The 21,799-nt window shown below is 43.1% G+C and overlaps 2 protein-coding genes across 9 annotated transcripts in view; one reads left to right on the top strand and one right to left on the bottom strand.

Annotated features, from left to right (window-relative positions):
• The window catches only part of NCF2 (neutrophil cytosolic factor 2), a 32,594-nt gene extending 31,469 nt beyond the window's left edge, over positions 1–1,125 (top strand). For both annotated transcript variants that reach the window (XM_075616583.1, XM_075616582.1), the window contains exon 15: positions 708–1,125. In XM_075616583.1, coding sequence (XP_075472698.1) covers positions 708–796 — 89 coding nt within the window. In that variant the 3' untranslated portion in view covers positions 797–1,125. The remainder of the gene's footprint in view (positions 1–707) is intronic.
• Positions 1,126–1,839: 714 nt separating this feature from the next.
• Positions 1,840–21,799, bottom strand: part of SMG7 (SMG7 nonsense mediated mRNA decay factor) — a 34,201-nt gene continuing 14,241 nt past the window's right edge. For 3 of the 7 annotated variants that reach the window (XM_075616574.1, XM_075616577.1, XM_075616575.1), the window contains 21 exons: positions 20,890–21,043; positions 20,552–20,684; positions 20,114–20,285; positions 19,648–19,719; positions 18,944–19,094; positions 18,686–18,821; positions 17,779–17,941; positions 16,825–16,981; positions 14,133–14,203; positions 12,847–12,907; positions 12,157–12,276; positions 11,179–11,611; positions 10,878–11,022; positions 9,959–10,338; positions 8,597–8,974; positions 7,571–7,720; positions 6,682–6,759; positions 6,419–6,578; positions 5,722–5,892; positions 5,452–5,603; positions 1,840–3,433 (listed from right to left, as the gene is read on the bottom strand). In XM_075616574.1, coding sequence (XP_075472689.1) covers positions 3,320–3,433; positions 5,452–5,603; positions 5,722–5,892; positions 6,419–6,578; positions 6,682–6,759; positions 7,571–7,720; positions 8,597–8,974; positions 9,959–10,338; positions 10,878–11,022; positions 11,179–11,611; positions 12,157–12,276; positions 12,847–12,907; positions 14,133–14,203; positions 16,825–16,981; positions 17,779–17,941; positions 18,686–18,821; positions 18,944–19,094; positions 19,648–19,719; positions 20,114–20,285; positions 20,552–20,684; positions 20,890–21,043 — 3,551 coding nt within the window. In that variant the 3' untranslated portion in view covers positions 1,840–3,319. The remainder of the gene's footprint in view (positions 3,434–5,451; positions 5,604–5,721; positions 5,893–6,418; positions 6,579–6,681; positions 6,760–7,570; positions 7,721–8,596; positions 8,975–9,958; positions 10,339–10,877; positions 11,023–11,178; positions 11,612–12,156; positions 12,277–12,846; positions 12,908–14,132; positions 14,204–16,824; positions 16,982–17,778; positions 17,942–18,685; positions 18,822–18,943; positions 19,095–19,647; positions 19,720–20,113; positions 20,286–20,551; positions 20,685–20,889; positions 21,044–21,799) is intronic. The other 4 variants (XM_075616579.1, XM_075616573.1, XM_075616578.1 and 1 more) reach the window with 2 other exon arrangements.

The following is a 21,799-nucleotide window of genomic DNA, read 5'->3' as shown; positions in this document are numbered from 1 at the left end:
ATCCCTTTTCACTTAATGTAACCATGTATCTGTCACTATAACTCTGTGCCCAGTACATACTTGAAAACGAGAGGTAACTCAATGTATTACTTCCTGGTAAAAAATTCGATAAATAAATACTATTTAACAAAACGGAATCAAAATCGAAAGTCTCCTAGATTTACAATACGTTTAAAGTACTACAGTAGTGAGATCCTAAACACTGTACTAATCACGAATGGATAATAGGCAAAATCTGGCGCTATAGAAGCAAACATCACAACTCTCTCCTACCTCCATTTAGATTTTACATGGGATTTCCTTAGTGTGTGTGTATAACACTGTAAATATTTAGATATTACTTATTAATTTAATCTCTACATGAGGCACTCCCCCTGGATACATTTCTTCACAGTGAAAAAAAAAAAAAAAGCATATTTTTACGTCTTCCTTTGTACTCAAAAAATAAAACCAACCATTGCTTTAAAAAATTTTTTTATTCGTGCCAATTTTTGCACCAGTTTTGCAGCCAAGCAACTTTGATAACCACCAAACACTCATTCATGTTAATGAATCTACTTTTTAGATAAATAAGAAGTGTGGACATGTTGTTTAATCCTGGAGGTTTGCTACTTATCAGTTTTCAATAACTTTTGGCCTAATAATTGCTTCAAATCTATGTATTTGGTCCTAGTACATTAACCCTAAAGTAATTTGCTCTCTTGCAGTGTCCGAAAGCTGGTGGGAAGGAGAGTGTCAGGGGAAGGTGGGAATCTTCCCCACAGCCTTCGTAGAAGATCTTAAGCCCAGAAAATGAGTTCCTGAGGGCTGCAGCTGATCACAGTGGTCAGGTCTTCAAGAATGCGGCATGAAAAGTCCTGTTTACATTATGAAGACCTTGATTTATCTGCTTGACTTGCAGGCTCCATAACCTTACACCTACGGCCTTCTAGAGAACAGAATATTCCCTGTGAGAGATGTACATCATTACCTTTTACCATTCTTTAAGAAGGGGGAACATTGTACTTAAGCTCAACATAGGCAGGAAAAAACTGTTCTTTGGTATGATGAAAAGTGATTTCTGCCATTTGAAGTGTGGATATTTTTTATTCCCAATAAAAAAATAAAATAAAGAAAATCGATGAACGGGCGTCAGATTAGCTACAGAATGTTGGTAAAACAAACAAGGAATACAAACAATTAGTACCTGTTATAGTATTAAAATCATCCACTCTTGGATTAACACCCCCTCTCCTGTATCAACACCCACCAAGCAGTAACACCTCCATCGTCCCAAATGGGCCCTCCCAAGCATTTGGGCTCCTCTTGCAATCTTTTGCCATAATTTACACAACAGTGCAGAGGAACGGGAGGGGTAAAGATGTGCTACACGGTCCAGTATTCATTTCCAAAACAGGGAGACTTCCCCCCCAAATTTGGTTCCATGCAAAACATTTTGCCAAGCCTCAAAGGGCTCAGCATTAAGTGAATCTAGCGATTTTAGGAAATATTTTAATGCACATTGCCTTAAAGCCTGGCAAATTGTCTGCAAATCTTAAGCCGTGGCTTCTTTCGCTACTAATAACAATTTTGCCTGGTCCGCGATGTCATGCAATAAGTCAGCACATCTTTGAGCGACAACTTGTTTTTGCAGCAAATTCTAAACTCCCTTTTGCAGTTGGAAAATGGGCTGATGCAACAATTTGCACCTAGATTTGGCCCACCAGAACATTTAACACTCGCTTGTCCCCCAAGTAGGTCTATTCTGTTGTTACTCCCCCATAGCACTTCCAACCCGTAACAAATAAATAGGTCTTGTTGGTTGTCCTGGAAAAAAAATAAATAAACATGACAAACGGGTGTCTGCAGAGAAGATGAGTTTATTAATGGTAAAGCAGAGCCGAGCAGGTGCTCACACAAGAATACAAGGAAGGGTGGGAGTGAGTAGGAGTCTCTGCACTCACTAGGTCCTACTAACGGAAGGATGGCCATAAGGGCACCTCACAACCTCTTCTTCCATAAAAAGGGAACTGGCTTCTTCCAGGGGAACCCTAAATTATGGATGAGAAGACCTGCCCCAGTGTGCGCACATGTGTATGTTCATTGTATGAAGTGCTTAACGTGCTGGCATGGGGTAATATTATACCCTTGGCATACACAGAAACACACTCTTACTGGAAGGGAATCCTATATGACAGGTGTTACTAGAAGCCCCACTTCTTCCACCTGACAAAGCGAGGGCACCACCTGTGCCTTCTATACCACACTTCTATCTGATCATGTACTGATCCTGCTTACCCTGCAGAAGCATCCCAACTCCCTCACTGCTAGTGTTGCAGTGCTCATGATGCCTGAGCAGTGAGGGGGACAGAACAATCCCTGCTCTTTTGTGCTACGAGCTCTGCCGTTTGTACCCAGCATAGCCTTGCCACTTGATCGGATACTCATGTTACCCCTCTGCCAGGTGGGACTTCCCAAAGGGGCAAGGTAAAGGAAAAACACCTATAGCTGCAGTCTAGCTGTAACAACTAGGAGGCTGCACAGACAGCCTCTACCTGTCCTATCTTCTTCTCCACCTTAAAAGCACCCCCCTATGACAGCACCCATCCTGCAATACACAGCCTTAGGGGAACATTGAGAACACACAAACACATGTGACATTAAAGCAGGCAGGGACAGACACAAAGGTAGATTAAGGACACTGGATGGGAATAAGCAAGCATCCATAACACAGACACTCATCACCCCCAAAAGACCAAATAAAATTAAACAAATTCACCCAGCCAAATACTTCTCCCTCAGCCAGCACAAGCTGGTGACTAAGAGGGGACAGGTTCCTTTGCTCCGTTCAATGGAGAGAGTTCCTGACATTCAGCTGCAAATTTGATATGGGGGTGTCCTCGGGCACCCACCACCTGGAAACAGAAGCACACCACTCATTACAACTCAGATGCTGAGGGGAAGATTCTTATTTCCACTTCCTGCCTTGCGCTGCGGGGAGATATTTTGCCATCCGTGTGTTAGGCAGAGGATTGGGGGGGTGCTGTGAGAGGCATGCACAAACAACGAGAAAGATGGGGCGGGTTACCCCCATTCCCCCAAACCCAAGAAGTCCCATGCTCCCTCTGGATGGAAGCTTCCTGCTGTGTCCGTCAGGTGACATTGCCGCCTGCGGGGGTTTCATATTGGGTGGGAGTAGCTGGACGCTCCCCCACACGTGCTCCCCCCCAGAACGGTAAGAGGGGAGAGAGGGCTGCCCTCCTCAGGGCTCAGGACAGATCCTGTCCCGTGCTGCTGACCCGTTATGCCTTATGTCGCTGGGTTCTTCTCCCCTTCTCTCTCAGTGCGGGGGGTTCAGTGATCCCTGTCCTCGCTGCTGCTTCTCCTTCTGCTGCATTAATAGCTGCTCCAGGGCAGAAGGGCCAGGGTGCATCATTGTGCTTGACCAGATGGACTGATGGGAAAAGATTCAGGTCACATATGTATCCCAAAGCAGATCCAGCCACATTATTACATAAGAACATACAGTTAAGAAAATGTCAATAAAGCATACACATTTATATGGAAACCAGAAAGATACCAAGACCCCTAATTCAACAAAGTGAGACTTTCTGTAACGCAGTTAGAGATGCAGCAACTTCCATTTACATGAATAGAAGGTACTGCATCGTTAAAGCAGAAAAACGTGAAATCAGGTTTTTTTATTTTGTAGTATTAGTGACTTATTTTTTGTTTTCATTCAACTCTTCGTGCCATTTTTAAAGCATCCTTTGATTTCTATAGCAGGTTTTAACCCACCTCCCAAGCAGGGCAAGATCTTTGCAACACTTTCCGGTTTGGGATAATTTGTTGCAAATCTTCCCTGCAGTCTGAGCTGTAAACTGTAACAATAGAGCTTACCGAGTTATACTGATTGAATGATTGAAGCAGCCATGTTAGGCTGCGCTTATAGTGCCTTGTGATGCGACGTCGCTCCAAAAACAAATGAATTGACTCCGTCGCAAACACTTATAGTAAGCGCGATGCAGCGACTAAATTTGGAAGCCGGGTAAATTTGATCTTTTAGAGACAGTCACCACGTGTCTGTCCCTAAACCAATCAAATTGAGCGGCCTGCCCAGTTTAGTGACGTCACTGGCCTTGTCACCAGCGACGTCCCTAAAAGTAAAATTACAACTTTCGCCGGTGGCGACGTCATCGGTCGCGTCGCCAGCACTATAAGCGCGGCCATAGTCACACAATCAGGATTTTGACAGATTTATAACAGGAGCACCAAACGAGTGCCAGCTTAGGTAAGAATGTAGAATTATACATTGTCACATGCTTTACTTATACAAAGAAGAAAGCAAGAAACAAAGTTTGAAAGTAGTATTGCTGCTTTAACACACTTCCCAATTTACTGAACAGAGGCCCAAATATCATTATATCCCAAGTGGCAATATTTTCTTTTATCGGTTTATTAACAAGGATCTAGGATGTATTAAGGTTGGATTAAAGTTTGGGTCATCACATCATTCATACTGCAGAGGGACAAGTAAGAGAGAGTTTCATATCAAGTTTTAGTTGAGTGACCATTTTTGGTCCATAAAGTTACTACCAAAGCTATAAAAACACAAAACTCGAATTACAGCATTAATAAATACATATATAAAAAGGAGACAGACTTGTTATATTTAAGATCTATTTAATAGGCGTCATACCATCAAATGATATAAACAGACAATTTAAAATTATTAATGTCAAATGTGCTACTAATGCAACTTACATTTTTCCCTCTACCAAGAAGGACTTGTACAAATGATATGAGGTGGTAACTAAAAAGGTAGGGTTTAATTAATACGTCCCGCTAAATAAAAAGGGGCCGTACAGATGGAATTGTCCGAATGCAATTTCTCATAAATGTCTTTGCCTTGGTTTTAAATTATAAATAAGAGCCAGTCTTATATTTTCTCTGATCATCGATTATAGTAATCTTTATCTTGGCTACTTCTAATGCAATTTATTCTGGCTTTTTACAGAAGGGCAGTAAATGCTGTCTGGATTTGTAGGCCATTACCTTTTTTAACCTATTCCTTTATAAATTAAATGTGCACTGATAAGTATTTTTCTATAAACTCTGTGTTTTGATCCTTTAGGCCTGGTTTATATCTGGGGATTAACCTTCTTGAAGCCACCATTCTCATCCAGTTGATGGTTTTATGGCGACTCCCATAGTGCCATGGGCAACATGTCAGCACTGACTATGGTCGGTTATGTCGAAGACACATTTGACAAGTGCTAGTTACATCAAATAGATTATCTTCTAAATCAACTGGAGTATTAAACTACTCTATTCTTCACTATAATAGACACATATGCATGAGGCTCATAAGATGCTTTGTATTCTACTGTAGCTTATCACATGCTAATAGCTCCTCATCTGCAGAGAACATGGAGAGCTGATGTTTAAACGTCCCACTTCCCTCATTCTCACCTTAAAGCTCTCCATAAGGGCAGCCGACGAGTCCTCTCGGTTGCTGCCCTGAGCTGCCCACGCACTACTGCTGCTGGAGTTACTTGCAGGGCGCCAGCTGTTTTCAGAAGATGAGTTCACAGACAGGTAGTCCAGACCAAAGCCACCCATAGCTGAGGAAAAAGAAAGAAAAATAAGTGTCACTATAGGAACAGCTTATAATATATTGCACTTGAGGAGAGATTCATCTGCTTCCTCGGTCAGCAAGTGGAGTAAGATGCAATTACATACCTGGTTTGTCAGTCTTCCAGCGGTCAACACCCCGGCGATCCCGGTTGTCTGGAGTGCCGATGGGCCCAAAGTTGGAGAAGGGCTGGGAGGTATGGTTGTGGGTGGGAGGAGAGCTGGGCAGACTGCTGGGGTTCGAGGAATGAGGCGACTGGCTGGCTGGCGTAGAGTGATCTGTCCGAACAGTTGGAAGTCGGGAGGTATACATTAGAGCAGTAGATGACATTTTAGGCACATTAGAGCATCACAGTCTTTAAATAACCCCCCCCACCCCAAGAATACCTTATGCCACAGATATACAGAGATTATATATATATACAGAGATTATATATATATATATATATATATATATACACATACACACACACACACACACACACACACACACACACACACACACACACACACACACACACACACACACACACACACACATATATAAAATTCTGTACTTTAAAAAAAAAATTTGAGTATAGAGGAGAAAAATAAATAAATACATTTATTAAAGCCACTATATAGGATTCTACGCAGGCTGAACCCGGATGCCAAGCATACTGCCCTTGGGTCAGAGAGTATATTTAAATGCCAAAAAGGTCTGGATAATCTAATTGACTTTGTGCCTGCTGCCTCAGAATGTGTCTGCTCTCTTCAGATCTGTACTCCACAAGATGCCCCTTCCCTTTCCATCCATGCTCCTTACCCGAGCTTGCTGGTAATGATGGAGACCAGGGTGTACTCTCAAACAGAGAGTAGAGGGAGGTCTCCTGCTGGCCCATGGGTGGGCAGGACTCCGGCTTTGTGCTAGTGCATGGGGATTTACCGTACAACTCATTAAACATGCTGTTATTTTGGTACCTTTCCTGCAAAGACCAAAGACAAAACATTAGGGACATTTCCACAGTCTCAGTAAAGCCAATTTCCATCTCATGTGCACAGTCATCTCCAAACAGAACCTTCTCTCACCTGGTTGAGGGAAAATCCAGTGAGGGAGAGGAAAGAGGAGGGCTGGGACATCAGCTCAGATGGCTTTTCCAGAAGAGACTTCTCCAAAAGAAAGAGACCGCAGTTACTGCCAGTCACGGTTATATTTGCATGCAAGTGCATCTTGCTACAATCAAATAGGGAAGCCACTCCCACGAAATAAAACGGATACGAGTATATGTGCGAACGAGAGTGTACACATACACCCAGATCTATACTTGTATTGTGTAAATCTATTGGATAATTCAAGTAATAAAAATAAAGAAAGTGTTTTGACACCAAGTTATCGATCAACTTAAGTGTGAAAGTGAATGGCAGCTAATGTATAGTAGCCATCACAATTTAGTGAAAGACCGTTTAGATTATACGCAGAGAGAAAAAAATAAAAAGAAGATACACTGCTAAAAGAATACACAGGATGAAACCGCTCATGATTTAGGAAGCATCAATAGGACGAGTTAGGGAGGATTTGGACAACCACTTATAAAACTGGATGTATCATTTGTTTTCCTTTGCCTTAATACACATACTCCTTTGTCCTGCACAGGAAACAAAAGTTGTAACCTACCTCAATAGTAGGGTGTTACACTCACAGGCAATATGTTTTTAGAGGGTCACTAAAAATGGCTTCACATTTTGCCTGTTAATACAATGCAGCAAGAGCTAGTGTAAATAGTCCCTGTGCTCCCTGTAGCGGTGTCATTTTAACTTCCAAAATTATTTGGATAATTCTAGGAGTCGAGTCTATATTCTGTTTGCACAGAAATAATACTGGCTGCTACGTATAGCGTAGGAAATGGGGCAAACAACACAGACAAAGCGACACACATTCAACCAGCAGAGGGCACAGCACACCCCACAGAATACATACAAAGAGGCTTCGTCCGGGGAGAGAGGCAAGAGGGCCGAGCAGAGCTGGGTAAAGATCAGGAGGAGGGGAGAAAGCCAGCTCTTCCTCCTCCTCTAGAGCAGCTAGACTCTTTAGCAGGTCCGGGGGCAGGAGGGGGGAACGCTTGGGTTCCTAGTAAGAGACAGGCAGGAAAAAAACAAAAAGAGAAGAGGGAGGAGGAAGAGAGAAGCAGGAAAATAATAAAATAGAGATATAGAAAAAAAAAAGTTACACAGAATGGGATGTAGAATACTTAGAGGGAAAGCACAGGGGGTGTTTAAAGATTGCAGCACAGCACCAAGCTGCTCTTGGGCTACAAAATAATACCAAAATATGCGCTTCAACTGACAGCCGAGATCTGTTTGTTTTCCCCCCCCCTTCTTATATTGTGCTGCGGGTGAACACCGCGCTGTACATAGATATTTTGGGGTTTTGCAGGCACATGCAGCACCTGCCCCAAAGAGTTTCACCTATTTTTGGCGCCCGAGGCGCAGGAAGAAAAAATAAATAAATTTTTAAAAAAAAGGACTCGCCCAAAGTCAACAAGAACAGTGGACACTAGAATTCCAGGTTACCCCGCGTCCAAGGGCTTCCTCCCTCCCTACCTCCGCGTCTCTGCATAATATATTAACGCAGTACTTTTTAGACAGCATTTTCCAAGTGACCGTGCGGTGTCTCACGATAGCACATTTTCACGCATCAAGCAGAAAAGTTGCTTACCACCATCCCTGCAGCGACTGCCTATTTTAACACCATTTTGCAGTAGAAAGTTATTAAAGCGCTGCATTGTGATATTTGCCCATTTTAGTGTCAAGAGCTCCAAAGCACTAAGCACTTGCACAGTGATCTTTAAATCCACATCCTGTGTGTAGAAAAAAAGATGGAAGCAGAGGGCCAACAAACCACACACTTCCATAGACTGGATGGAGGACTGTAGAGAAAGAATCCATTGATGCGATCCTGCTACCTTCTACCCCCCCCTCCTCCTCAAACATACGCAGTGCTTACCTCAAAGGGCACTCTAGCCATAGAGTCCTGGCCAGAGCGATAGCCCAGCTGGCGCTTGCCCCTTTGGTTATTTAGGGATTGCTGTGCCAAGAGGGCTCTGTTGTCGGGCAAGTTGTAGGATGGTGGGTCCACCCAATAGAAGTCTGGCATCTTGACTTCAGACGCGCCATGGTTATAGGCCTCCATGGGGAAAGGCTTCATCTTTTTCTCCAGAGGCTGCTGCATGATAGGGTGCTGTAGGCACTGCTCCAACATGTTCAGAGATTCTGTGGGCACACGGCCATCCATGTAATAAGGTTGTTTTATGGGCAGCAGCTTCCCCAGTGGCCCGGAGACCTGAGAACTCCACAGCTGCTTGGATGCATCCACCTGCTGATACTATAAAAGTAAAGAGACACATTTCAGAACAGGTTCTACAGAAGTGAGTTTCTCAAGTTGAGGAAATCGAAGCACCTTACCTTTCTTGATTCTGAAGACTGTACAAAAGAAGGGTTTGGAAGCCAACATATCCTGCTTTGTCCCATAATCTCCCTGCAGTGCGCTAACGTTTAATGTTATTCAGCGATTAGATTGTCAAAAGTAGTTAAATGGAACCTCAAAATATTATCTATGGTGATAACACTGCAGTTCCTCATCAGATCCTAATAACTTACAGGGTTTGTATTCGCGTAAAGTACAAATCTAGATCCACAGTCCTCTGATATTCAATACCTGCTGGGCTGAAACTCTATGCATTATTGTACATTTTGACACTGTACTGATACTGGTATACACAATACATCACACTACAATGTGTGTACTTGTGCGAGGAGCAATACAGGTCTTTCCCAAATAGAAGATAAAAAAATGTGACACTTAATGTTGGTTAACTCTCTGAGGGGGCAAGCAACACCATAGGGCAAAATATAGATGGGGCGAGGGTGGAGTGTTTGGAAGAATAAGTTAAGGCAATGTATGTGGGAGAAACACGAGACAACAGGGAGTGAATGAAGACTGGATAGCTCAGCAGGAAATGCAGGAGTGGGTTTGTCGTTTCATTGCAAGACATCAAGATGCTGGAATGAGAACTGTCATTCCAACATTCTTCCCTTAAATCCGTGTGGCCATAGGTCTTTAGCGTGGTACATGGATGTGGAAGTACAGACAATTTAGGGACGCATAAGATATTAGGAGTGGAGTTCTAAAGAAAGCAATGGAGAAATATATATTTTGCCTGTTTTGGACTTTTGTGGCTCTGCATTGTTAAACTGCTAGCAGGCTAAATAAAAAAAATTAAAAAAAACCAAGGCTATGGTAGCTAAAAAGTGCCAAACCACTACACAATGCAAAATAAAAAAAGAACTGAAGGCAAAACCCAGATACCTGCTGGAGTGAGGGGTGGTGTTGGGGATTCTTGCCATGGGGTTGTATTGGTTTAGTAGGGGACTGCTGCTGCTGCTGCTGCTGCTGCTGCTGGACCAGTGCTTGGATCTGTAGCTGTGCTGCAGTCTGGGTGATGGGCTGAGTCGGCGAATTTGATGGCGCCTGTGGAGTTCCCTGGTTAGGAGTCCCTGGACCCGACGGGCGCTGCTGGCTGTAAGGAATGTGGGACTGTTTCCCGGGAGGACCCTGGTTCCCAACAGGAGAATGAGATGAAGGCTGCAGGAAAGAGCCCTGGACGTTAACACCCGGTGGGAAAGTGTATCCGGAGCTTATGGAGAACGCCACAGGAGGTGGGATAACATAGGCTGGTGGAGGGAAACCTGTGAAGTGGAAAAGCCTAAATTAGGACTTGGCACTTGTGAAGAATCAGCAAGAATAGTCAACTTGGGGGCACCTGGATCAAGCACCAGTACGGGTTATCGCTACCGTTACGGCTTTAACTCCCATTGGCTTAACCGGGAGTTAAAGCCGGAACGGGTCCTACAACCTGTACTGGCACGTGATGCATGTGCCCCATAGAGGAATCTTCAGGCATTATATCATTGAAGACAACGCCCTCCTGAAGCCTTCAGTATTTACAATGCTTTTAAAGCTTTACATAAAATTACCCCCCAATAATCATAAAGGTTATAGAAAGGTACTGTGATACAATAAGATATTAGGAGTGGAGTTATAAAGAAAGCAATGGAGAAATACAGTCCTGGAAACCATAAGTTATCTTTCAATACCATGTTCCTGGATGTTGCTCAAAACTGTGAAAGTTTATTTGCCAAGTTAAAAAAAACCCCTTTATTTAGGAATTTTAACATTGAGAGTTTTGTTTACAATAGGCACGGGTTATATAAATAGCGAGGGTTACCTGGACGGCTGGGCAGAGGAGGAAAGGCTCCTGGGTGGTGGATGGGGATAAACTGTGTGTTGGCGCTTGGGCTGGAGGTTGGGGTCACAGGCGTTTTCCTGGCTTCAGATACTGGGGTTTTTCTCAACTCCGTCTGAGATTTCACCTGCAAAAAGGATAAGGCAACTCAGAAGGCGAGTGGAGTCAGTGTTGAGTGGAAATTGCTTTCACTAGCATAGTGACCTAACATGCCAAATTCCAAGCATAACGGCCAGCAGGTTCTGATTACAAACTAACCCATCTCCCACATCATGGTAACTACCTGAACCGCAATGCTCTGTTTCCCAGGCTCTGGCATCTTCTCAGAACCAAGTTTCTTGGGCTCATTCTTCCTTTTGCCGTTGATATCCTTCTTGTTGATTGCTGTATTAATTCCCTTGGTATAGTCCCTCTGTTCCTTGACCGCACTCCCTGCTCTGATGTAGCTCCGTGCTGCCAACTCCCGGTTTACCTCCTGTGGTTTAATGTTCTCTTTAAAAGTAACCACAGGCTTTTCAGATGCCTCGCAGCTGGGGCTGCGGCCGGTGGACAATACAGACTTTAGACCAGGGCTCCCTTCAGTCTTCTGCGGCTCAGCCTGGAGGGGCTCCTGCGGGGAACAATTGTCCTCGGCCTCATTTGTATCTTCTGTCAAGAGCTCAGGGATGTCCGTGAAGAAGGAGAGCTCCCCAATCACACTGTGATACTGCACCAGCCTGCAGAGGAAGCCCACAAAACAGCAGTGTGTGTTAATAAAGTGCTAATACAACAAATGTACAGTGCTCGTCAAAAATCCTCCTTTGCTTGCCTATGCCTCACACTTTGGCTAGGACCATGGACCTTTGGTACCATTAGCACATGTAAGCTTGCAAGGTTTTCTGAAGGCTGACAAAATCAGTATCAAGCGGTATGACCAATGACTGCACCTTCACAGATACTAAAACTGACCGTGTACTCTTCTGAGAAAATAATTACTTTTCACCTAAAATTTAGGGAGTAGGGAGGAGACTCGCGTTTATGCATTAAACAGAATAATAATAATAATAAATATATATATATATATATATATAATAAAACCACACAATGTTACTGAATAATTAGTATTTAAAAAAATAAATAAAAAAAGACCACAAACAGGGGCTTGAACAAAAACATCTTTAATTTTTAAATCTATCCTATGAGTACTCCAGGGTTTCCTGATATCTATGTGTCACTATACAAGTGACTAAAAGAAACGCAGAGTGTGTTTGGGGGAACATACTGAGGCTGGTTCTCCGAGATCCACTTTCCTATGGACACTAGGCGTATCGGCCGCAGCCGGCGGTGCTGGGCGTCTCTGTCTCCTGTGATGGCTTGGTGGCCTCTAGAGAAGTCCAGGTTCCTGTGGAAAAGAAAGTGAAAGCATGAACCTCTTCACTGAACAAAGCACTAAAAAAAGTGATCCTCCCACTGTGAAGTGGTTTCAAGGGACCTTCTTCATTAGCTCCCACAGTTTGTCACGCTCTCATTTACGCTTCCCTTTTTGGAGTAGCTGGATGACTGCTGTGAATGAGAAAGGTTAGCAGCTCATAACACTGCATTAGTGTTTGCTTCAGCAAAATGTGTTGTTGGGTAGGAATCATTTGATTTGCCAGACATGAAGGGATTGTGGAAGTTTTTCAACCGTGCTCCTATTGGGAATCCTCAATCCATACAGTATGTAGCCATAAGAGGATCCAGAAGCAACTGCTCAGATTTAAGAGGTAACCAACATAGGGCTGCATACAGTAGAGGATATAGGCACCATACAGATCTTGGGAAAACAGCAAGTTTCATGCAGGCCGTTTGTTTTCAGCTGCACGGAACCTAACCAATAACTGAATGCATGGGGAAAGAAACCTTCACGGTGGTCCAAGAAAGTGTAGCGAGGGATGGAGAAGGCCCTTAGCAGTAAGTTGCAGCAGAAGCTCACCTAAAAGCTGGTCGAAGAGCCAGGAACCCCTGCAGTTCAAACTCCTCTGGAAGTGGCAACACTGGGAAAATAAGGAGACACATTTACCCACTGCCCCTAGCAGGTCACTACCCCAATGCAAAGCCTAGAGTGGAACCATGCAAAAATACAAAACAGTGTAGCAATTTCAGGGTAGGGGAACTGGACAGAGTTCTGTTTATGGTACTATTAACATAGGACAGAGAGGAAGCGGAACAGGACTATAATCAAATGTGTCTCTCTCTAGGTCGGACATCACATCCAATGGTTACAGATTTGAAGAAGAGCTACCTTTCAGTCCCATGCAGCGTGTTGCTTTTCATATTATACTGGCACAAAGCAGGGAAAGTTACTAAATGGAGACATGCACGATCCTTATACACGCAACAAAGAAGGCTGTTCTCTCTACTCTGAAGCAACAAAAATGGACACATGAATGAGTTTGGATCTGTGCTGCAGCTATTTAATTGCAAATGTAGCCGCTTCTTCAGGGCACAAAAAAAATACAGCACCGTTACCAATCTAATACAGAGAGGACCTTCATTCGTCAAGCTGCAGAGTACAAGATACACAGTGGTATACACACTGCGTTAAACAGAATTCTTCATATGGACCACTTACTCTGCAAACAGTTGCTACATTTACCTACATTTCCGAAAAGGTGAACGTCTGCTTACCGGCACACACCAAATTAAACAAACAAAACAAAAAAAGACATTCAAACAATGTGGATTAATAAAAAAAAAGGTCTTCATTGTTACAACTAAAGCCATATAGGATTTCGTCATTTCAAGTACGCATTTTTCACGTATATAGCTCTTGACCATTCGGTCATGAACAATGGCCTTTGGGAATTCCCCTCCCAAAAAAACCCACCTCCTAATTTGAATAACACTACATAAAATACATTTCTGCTCCACTTGCTCACAATATGTTCATTGATTGTGGTGCGATTGTAGTTTCAACCCCACAAAAGGCAGATCTTCTGTTTACCTGCCGGAATCAATGGTGCACTGCGTCATTCAGATTAGGCCGTTTATATGTAGTGCGTTCAAATGATGCAGACAACGAAATGTCGCTGCATAGCCATGTAAATCATTCTTACACATTTTTGGAGGATTCTCCTTACTAAATCCAGGGTTGTGGAAGACAAGAAATAAAGCCATAGATACAAGTTCACCCACATAACTTTACTATTTTGTAACATTTCCCCCCTCACCCTTCCCGAAGAGAAAACACATCACTTTGCACAGAAGCAGATTTCTTACTGTTCGCACTGCAAATGTCCTCATCAAGCACATGGAAACTGTTCAGAAGAGAAATCAGCCACGGCCACACACTGCAGAAAGAAGGACAAAGTAGTCACCTGGAGGGCAGGGGGTTTACCACCGATGAAAGACACAGAGCCCAGATATAAGAACAATTACAGATTTTTCCTCCCACGGGCAGATTAATATGATTTACATAAACAAGGTGTTCTACCGCTCACTCAAATGCCCAAATGCAGATGGAAAAAGGGATTCAACTGAGGTGCATTGGGAAATATCAAACATTGGCAACATGTGTGTCCCCTAGGAGCCACAACAAGATTCCCGTATACTGCACTCATTCAGTATAAAATTTATAGGGAACTGAGACTTAAAAAACTTACTCACTATGGAGTCACTGTAGTCACCTAACCCCCCAAGGTACTCAAAAAGTAAAATAATAACGTTTTAGTAACATATATACATAAACACTGTGAATTAATATTTACAAGTGATTGGTAAAATCCTCAGAAGGTGGGTATGAGACCGACAGGATAGAGACTCAAATGGGGGTATAGGTAAACCCTTGTGTGAGAGATGTAGAGTGAGATGTATATATATTTTAGTCTATATGTATATAGAGAGTTTTTTTTTTTTTAGACATAAAACCAGGAATAGGGAGTCCTGATAGTGGTTAGTCCTATAACCCAGGTACAGGTCATGTGCATTAATAATACAGATAACTCTGCACTTGAATCTTTTCCTCCTCTAATGGGAGAGAGAGGATTATGCTTATAGCAATGAAGCACTGTTCAGACAATATAAAAACTCAATCTAAACACTACAAGATTGTAGCAGAAGATTCAAAGCCTAATATCACCACTATAAAGGTTGCAAGTATAGGCGGTAGCAGTAAGGTTATACACACACACACACACACACACACACACACACACACACACACACACACTTCTAGAAATGTGTCGGTCTCATACCCACCTCTGAGGATTTTACCAATCACTTGTTTATATTAATTCACAGTGCTTGTTTATGTATATATATATGTGTAACCCTGTTCCCCCCCTCCTCTGGGAAACTACCCTGGTTACTGCTGAAGCCTATCTGTGGTGTCAGGAGAAGCTGGGCTGCGTGATGGTATGGGCAATGGGACAAGCTTTAATGACATTTCTTAGTTACTCACCCTCATGGTAGAGCGCCTCCAGCATTGACAGGATCCCAAGGGTAGGATATCAGCTCCTGTCATTGCAGTCCATCTACCTCCTGCCCAGTAACTGACACCCAGGCAGAGGCAAGGTGCACAAGCATCTTTATTTTTTCTCTCTCCTCTTCTTCTTTAGGGCAGCATAGTCTCCTGCAGTGCAGGACTTCTGGGTGGCGCTTGCCCAGTCTCTTGGGGCATTCTGGTCTGGATAGTCTCTAGGCCGTCCTAGAAAGGCAGGCTTGCCCCACAATGGGGAAGACTCACAGCCCTCTTGCTCCCTTTCAGGAGCAGAGCCAGACCTCATCTCCTTCCACACCTACTCCTAGAGCAGGGCAGAACTCCACTGTCTTACACACAACCTCTCCCCGGGGAGGTTAGAGTAGAACTGCCTTCGCCCTCTCTCCAAGGAGAGTCCACTACAACACAATTTAGATCCTCCCCAGAAGAATCTAGAAGTGGCAGGCTCATGGACTGTACCCACCTCCAAGTGGCTGTACACATGCCATGAGTCACCACCTCCTTTCCTTCATCTTCAAGGAAAGAACAAGGGGGTCATTAGCCCACAGATTAACCTGTTACGCAAGCCCTGTTAAATTCCAGGCAGTAACAGACCATTCTATGTGGGGAAAGACAGGTACATGAGACATACCATGTTACATATGTTAATAAAACTTTATTATTTTACTTTTAGAGTACCTTGGTGTTTAGGTCACTAAAGTGACTCCATAGTGAGTAAGTTACTCAGATTTTTGAAGTCTCCGTTCCCTATAAATTATATACTGAATGAGTGCAGTAAGGGGAATCTTGTGGCCCCTTGGGGACACATATGTTGCTAACGATTAATATTATGAACTGACTCGCGCATTAACATTTTGTTGCATTAATTCTACTTTGAACAGAAAATCCATTAACACTTAATCTGCTGTTCATCACAGTGCAAGACCAGGATGTAGCGCCATTTCTATAGGAGTCGATAGCCTTTATCTGAAGAAAGCAAAACAGAACGTGTGGCTAGTACAGGGCACAGGCCACACCCATTGCAGACCGACTGACTAGTTTAAATGGTTAGTTGGAGAAGGAGCAGCTCAGTGAGTAAAGGCAACGAGTTTGAATCAGGGGAACCTGGTCCAATTGCCAGGGTCAGCTCCTTGTGACCTTGGGCAAGTCACTTTACCTCAGACACCAAAAACAGATTGTAAGCTCACCTGGGCAGGGACTGTGTCTGTAAAAATTCCTGTGTGTTGTGTACCATGCACTATATTGTAATTGCGAGGCGCTTTGAGTCCCATTGGGAGAAAGGCGCTTTATGAAATAGTTATTTATTAATAATTTACACTGGGCTTCTTTGAGAAAAGATATGCATTAATTTATTCTTCAAAGGAAGAGAGTGGTCTACAATTTTATCCAACACAAAACATAGGATATCCAGTCTTTACCTCAAAGTGGTCTCCTCACTCCGTTAATACCCCAATATAGGTTAATACCACTCACTATTGCCTTTCCTTGACAGCGGTCTCCTGAAAGACACTGGGACGCAGCTTGATCCAGTCTAATGACACTTTGATGGCAGGAAGTGGATCAGCACCGGACGTGCCCTCACAGTGGTGGGTTCTCAGAGGGCTCCTACACAGGATGCCTAGGAAAGACACTGCAGAAATAACCACAATTAGAAGATAATTAATAAGCAGCTAAACTGAGATAGAAGCCCGGGGGTGACAAAAGCTTCTACACAAGCCCTAGGCTGTCCAACAATTACATTTTAATTGTGCGTTATTTATACAACTTTCTAAGTGCCCTTTGCCAATATGAATGAGTCAAGCATAACGTGATTTAGCAGCAAAACAAAATGAATTAACATCAAACTACATAAAACAATGGCAGGGCTAGAATTTCAGCTTCATTCCATAAAAGATCGCTACTACAGCCACTCATGTGCTAAAAGAACACTATTTCAGTGCTTTCTTCACAATGAGGGTGAGCGCAGCAGAGCCTCATCGTGCCCAGGTCTGGTTGCCCTTAATGCTGGTGAAGCAAGAAACATTATGGTCCAAGACATTCTACATCTGCATGAATTCGGAGGAAAACTGCGGGGGACTTACAATGGGATGTGTGAGAAACTACATAAGAATCCATTGCCTAAACCCATTACCCTACTTATCTTTCCACCAATCACTCCCATGTCACTATGAGACACCAGTAGAAAATACTTTTACAGCTATGAAGAGAGAAATAAATAAATCCGTGGACCACTGCAAGTCATCACACATTTTTTTCTCCAGGACAGTGGCTTTAAAAACTCTAGTCCCAGGAGCAATTAGAGAGAATATATTTCCAAAATGATACAAGCTCCTGGTCCTAGAACATGGTATGCAATCACAAACACGAAGGCCACCCCTCTCGCACAATGGTACCAACTCTTCCATTCACCTCCACCCTCACACTCACTGAAGAGAGCCAGGAGATGGGACCAGCACAGGTCTTCCTCTGGGCTGTAGTTCTGCAGCTCCGTGTCATTGCCAAAGCTTCGCAGGTGATGAAGCTGAAACAAGTTTATCACTGTGATGTGAACCAGCTGCTGAGAGTTAAAGGCTCTCTGAAAAAGCATGTTCTGTATGGGAAAGAGAGGTGCAAGGTATTAGGACTGTGTGTTGAAAGACCTATTGAGTTTAGACACACACACACACACACACACACTAAAGTAGGGTGCTCAAAGATAAAGTAACAATACTAAGCAAAACAATGTTCAATCTGGAGATACCAAGCTCTGTTGTGCTAGATTAACAAAAAGCGCTATTATTTGGGACTTTCCTGTGACACCGGAAGCTACAACCACACCAAATATCAGACCTGCCAAACAAATATTAATTGAGCCGCTTTACAGTTTATTTTTTTCCTCTTAAAACAACAAACATTTGGTAGGGTGTTGAGATTTTGTATACGTTGTGTATAACGTTAACTTGCAGGTTGTTTCCACATAAGAGAGAAGTTATTAGAAAGCTCCCCAAGATTAGCCCAGGAGAGCAACCAACAGTGACATAGTATAAAAAGCGTGGGGAGCGCTCAAATGATTGTGAAAAATGATGTGCAATATATAAATAAAATGAAGACTCTAATAGTGCCTGTACACAAGTGAAATAGTGAATTAAAATTGATTTTTAAACCATAAGCTTCTTAAAATTCTCTCATGTGGCTGCATAGGACATCAGTCTTCCTCCCAGGATCATATCGAATGGAAGAGAAACAGATCCAAATGGTGCAGATCATAAGCATCCAACAGACCAGGTTTTCAGGATGTTTTTATGCAACACTCACTTAACCAATTAACATAGCTAGTTACGGAAACCACACTGACCTTGAATTGCTCTTCCAGCTGCTCACGCAGGGGGCTCACCCTTTCTAGGCTCTTTGTCAAGTACACGTGTCCGTGGAACTTAATGAAGGCCTTGATAAAATCTGGTACTGCCCAGCGTGTCTTCATTTCCTCACGGCTGCAAAAAGCAAGCGATATTACAGTGAAAGTTGAACGGAAAGATGGTAAATCAGATGAGTAAGAAGGAAACAATGAGAAGATACAGAATGGTGCATTTCAATTGATTTCCCCTCCATGTACCTCTCCAATGCTTTGGAAAGGGCCTTCTGTAGATTGGTGGATGCTGCTGGGAAGGGAAACTTGACAGCAATGCTGCGGCAGTAGTAAAAAATAGTGGTCAAGTGGTCCCCTTTTGAAGAGGCGAGAATAGCCAGCTGGTTATAGGGCTGACCTGTAAAAAATAACCACAAATCATACTCATTGCACAGCTCATAAATACACGTCATTGCTACAGCTGTTTATCGTGATCTCTCTGTGCTCTTACCAGTAATTTAATTGCTATATTGTACACAATCCTGCCCCGTATCTTGTAAAGTACGGGAAACCCAAGACACTGATTTATGGCTGCTTGGCAACATGAGCTATAAGGCATGCCGACCCCGTTCATGTGTAGTCGTATTTAATCTCTTAATGCTCAAGAAGGATTCAATGAATGTCTCACCTTCTACATGGCATAGCTTTGAGACATAGTACTGTCCTCACTCCCTGTGAGACAAAAAGCTATATACAGTGTGGAGCGCTGACATGCAAGTTTCTGCTCACTCCGAGGCGAGCGCTTAAATGTGGGGTTATACATGTATTCATAGCATTGCATTTAAATATAGGATCTCCCACAGCAACCATTGAACATGTAAAATTATTGTACACAGTATCAAGCAAAGTGATAAGGGACAACTGAATGGAGAAAAATGGCGCGCACACACCAATCCGCAGTAATCACTCACCGTTGGAAGGGACAAGTTGAGCAGCATGTCTGTAGTAAGATTCAGCCTGGCTGGTCTGATTCCTATAGCGAGCTGGAAGGACAGACAAAACTGGTTAGTGGTGACAACCTGTACAGCTCCATGGAATAAACATACAGTTTACAGTATGGAGTAGCACTTTTATATGTACGTAGTAGCATAGGCAAGCCACCTTTGCTAGTAGGTAAGAAGACTCACTAGGAGTGCGTTTACCCTCGAACTGTTAGCCTGTAATAGCCCATTGCCTATTCAGTAACAGGACTTGGCTGGAGAATCCCCTACATGGATGCAACTGTCTCGGCATGTTACAGCCCATGTTCAGCATAATACTAAACTAACCCTGAACGTGCAGCCCTATAAATTCAGTATCCGTATTGGAGCAGGTTGTGTGATAACGGTGCAGCTCTGTCCCCTACTTGCTCTGGTCTCACAACTTCCTCAGTCTTACCTATGTCTCCAAGATGCACTAGGCAGTGCTGGCAGATGTAGGCGCAAGAACTGGACTGAGGCTTCACCACCGTCCCACAGTGCATCTGCTTATTGCTGATAATTCCCAGCTGGGAGGATTTCACACGGCATGGCAGATCCACGTTAAACACTGTGCAAAGCTCCTGCAAAAGCTGAGAGAAGAGAACCAACGTCTGAGGGAAGGCAGAGAGAACATGATGGGCGAGAGAAGAAAGATCGGCAGATATTGTAGATGGTAGGTGGGAGAAAATGACTAGAATTATTAGAAAAGCACAGCATATGTAAACAAGAAGATTGTCTGAAGGTACGTGCGTGTATGCAAAGCCACAGGTACAAAGAAAGAAAAGGCTGCCTATAACAGTGCAAATGTACCATCATACAATCCCCGAATTGTCCAACAGAAAAGTTTAGGCCTCACCTGTGTATAGAAGCCACTGGCTGCCTCCAGGAACAACGACAGATTTGCCTGTACTTCACTACGGTTTGGGTTTGTCCGGTTCTTGGCCTGTCCCTGCAGCGTTGTGATCTGGTTCTTGAAGGCATGGTTCCAGCTACAGACAGGACAGCATTCCCCGTATTAACATCTATATACAGTGCTGACTGCTTTCTTTGCAACGCAAGATATATACAATGATACCGTAAGAACAGGATGCCAATCTAGTTAATAGCGTTACATGATCCAGCTATGACTAGACCGTACGATTCAGGAATACCACAAAGATGATACTCTAGGAAGTCATTTTACAAGTCAATTACCAAATCAGATTGGGAATGATTAGACTAGGAGAGATGCATGTTGCTTCATTGTTAATCTCTACGCTCGCTGGGAACAGCCAAAGGTTCTCATCTGACAAGCAAACACAAAGCTCCCAAGAAGGAACACATTCAGAGACATGGAAACCTCTAACCACTGCATGCAGGAGAGAAAAAAAGGGAAGGAACAAAACAGGGTGATAAACTGAAGAGGAACATGAGTTGGAGTACAGGGGGACTGTGGGATTTACCCTGGGATTATTCACTTCTAGGCACCGTAGGAATGGATTTGCCAAAAAGATCCTTGCTATGACCTGGTAGAAAATCTAAGGTGGGCAGCACACCACCAAGGTCCAATGTTAGCAGTAGCATTTTAATAGGTTCAGTGTAGGTGGTAAATATCCAAGTATTAATAAATAAATAAATATATAAATAAATATATATTTTTTTTAAATGTTAGTTACCACGGTGATCAAATAATTTGGAGGGTTTCTACGACCGAGACCTAATCTGGTGTCAAAACTCTTACATATACAGGTGAAATCGTTAATCCCCTCTTTCTTTGTTACTTTGTGCCAACGAATTAGGGCTCAGTGAAAATAAAAGTTTTTTTTTTTTTTTTTTTTTGAAAGAGAGAGAAAAAAAAAAAATACGCTTTAAGAGTATATAAATCTTTCTAAAAGAAGCTAATTACTGTATATTAAATAATAATAAAACAAGGAAAAAAAGTATATTTAAAAAAAATTATATGTTACCTGCACTGGGCGAATGCCGTTTATCGCCGCTCTAGGATCATTCATCTATAGCAGGGGTGGCCAACTCCAGTCCACAAGGGCCACCAACAGGTCCAGTATTCAGGATATCCCTGCTTCAGCACAGGTGGCTCAACCGTTGACTGTGCCACTGGTTGAGC

Source organism: Ascaphus truei, chromosome 10 (genome assembly GCF_040206685.1).
Source record: "Ascaphus truei isolate aAscTru1 chromosome 10, aAscTru1.hap1, whole genome shotgun sequence".
Classification (NCBI taxonomy): Eukaryota; Metazoa; Chordata; class Amphibia; order Anura; family Ascaphidae; genus Ascaphus; species Ascaphus truei.
Note: the sequence above shows the minus strand (reverse complement) of the source record. Positions and strands in the feature narration are given on the sequence as shown.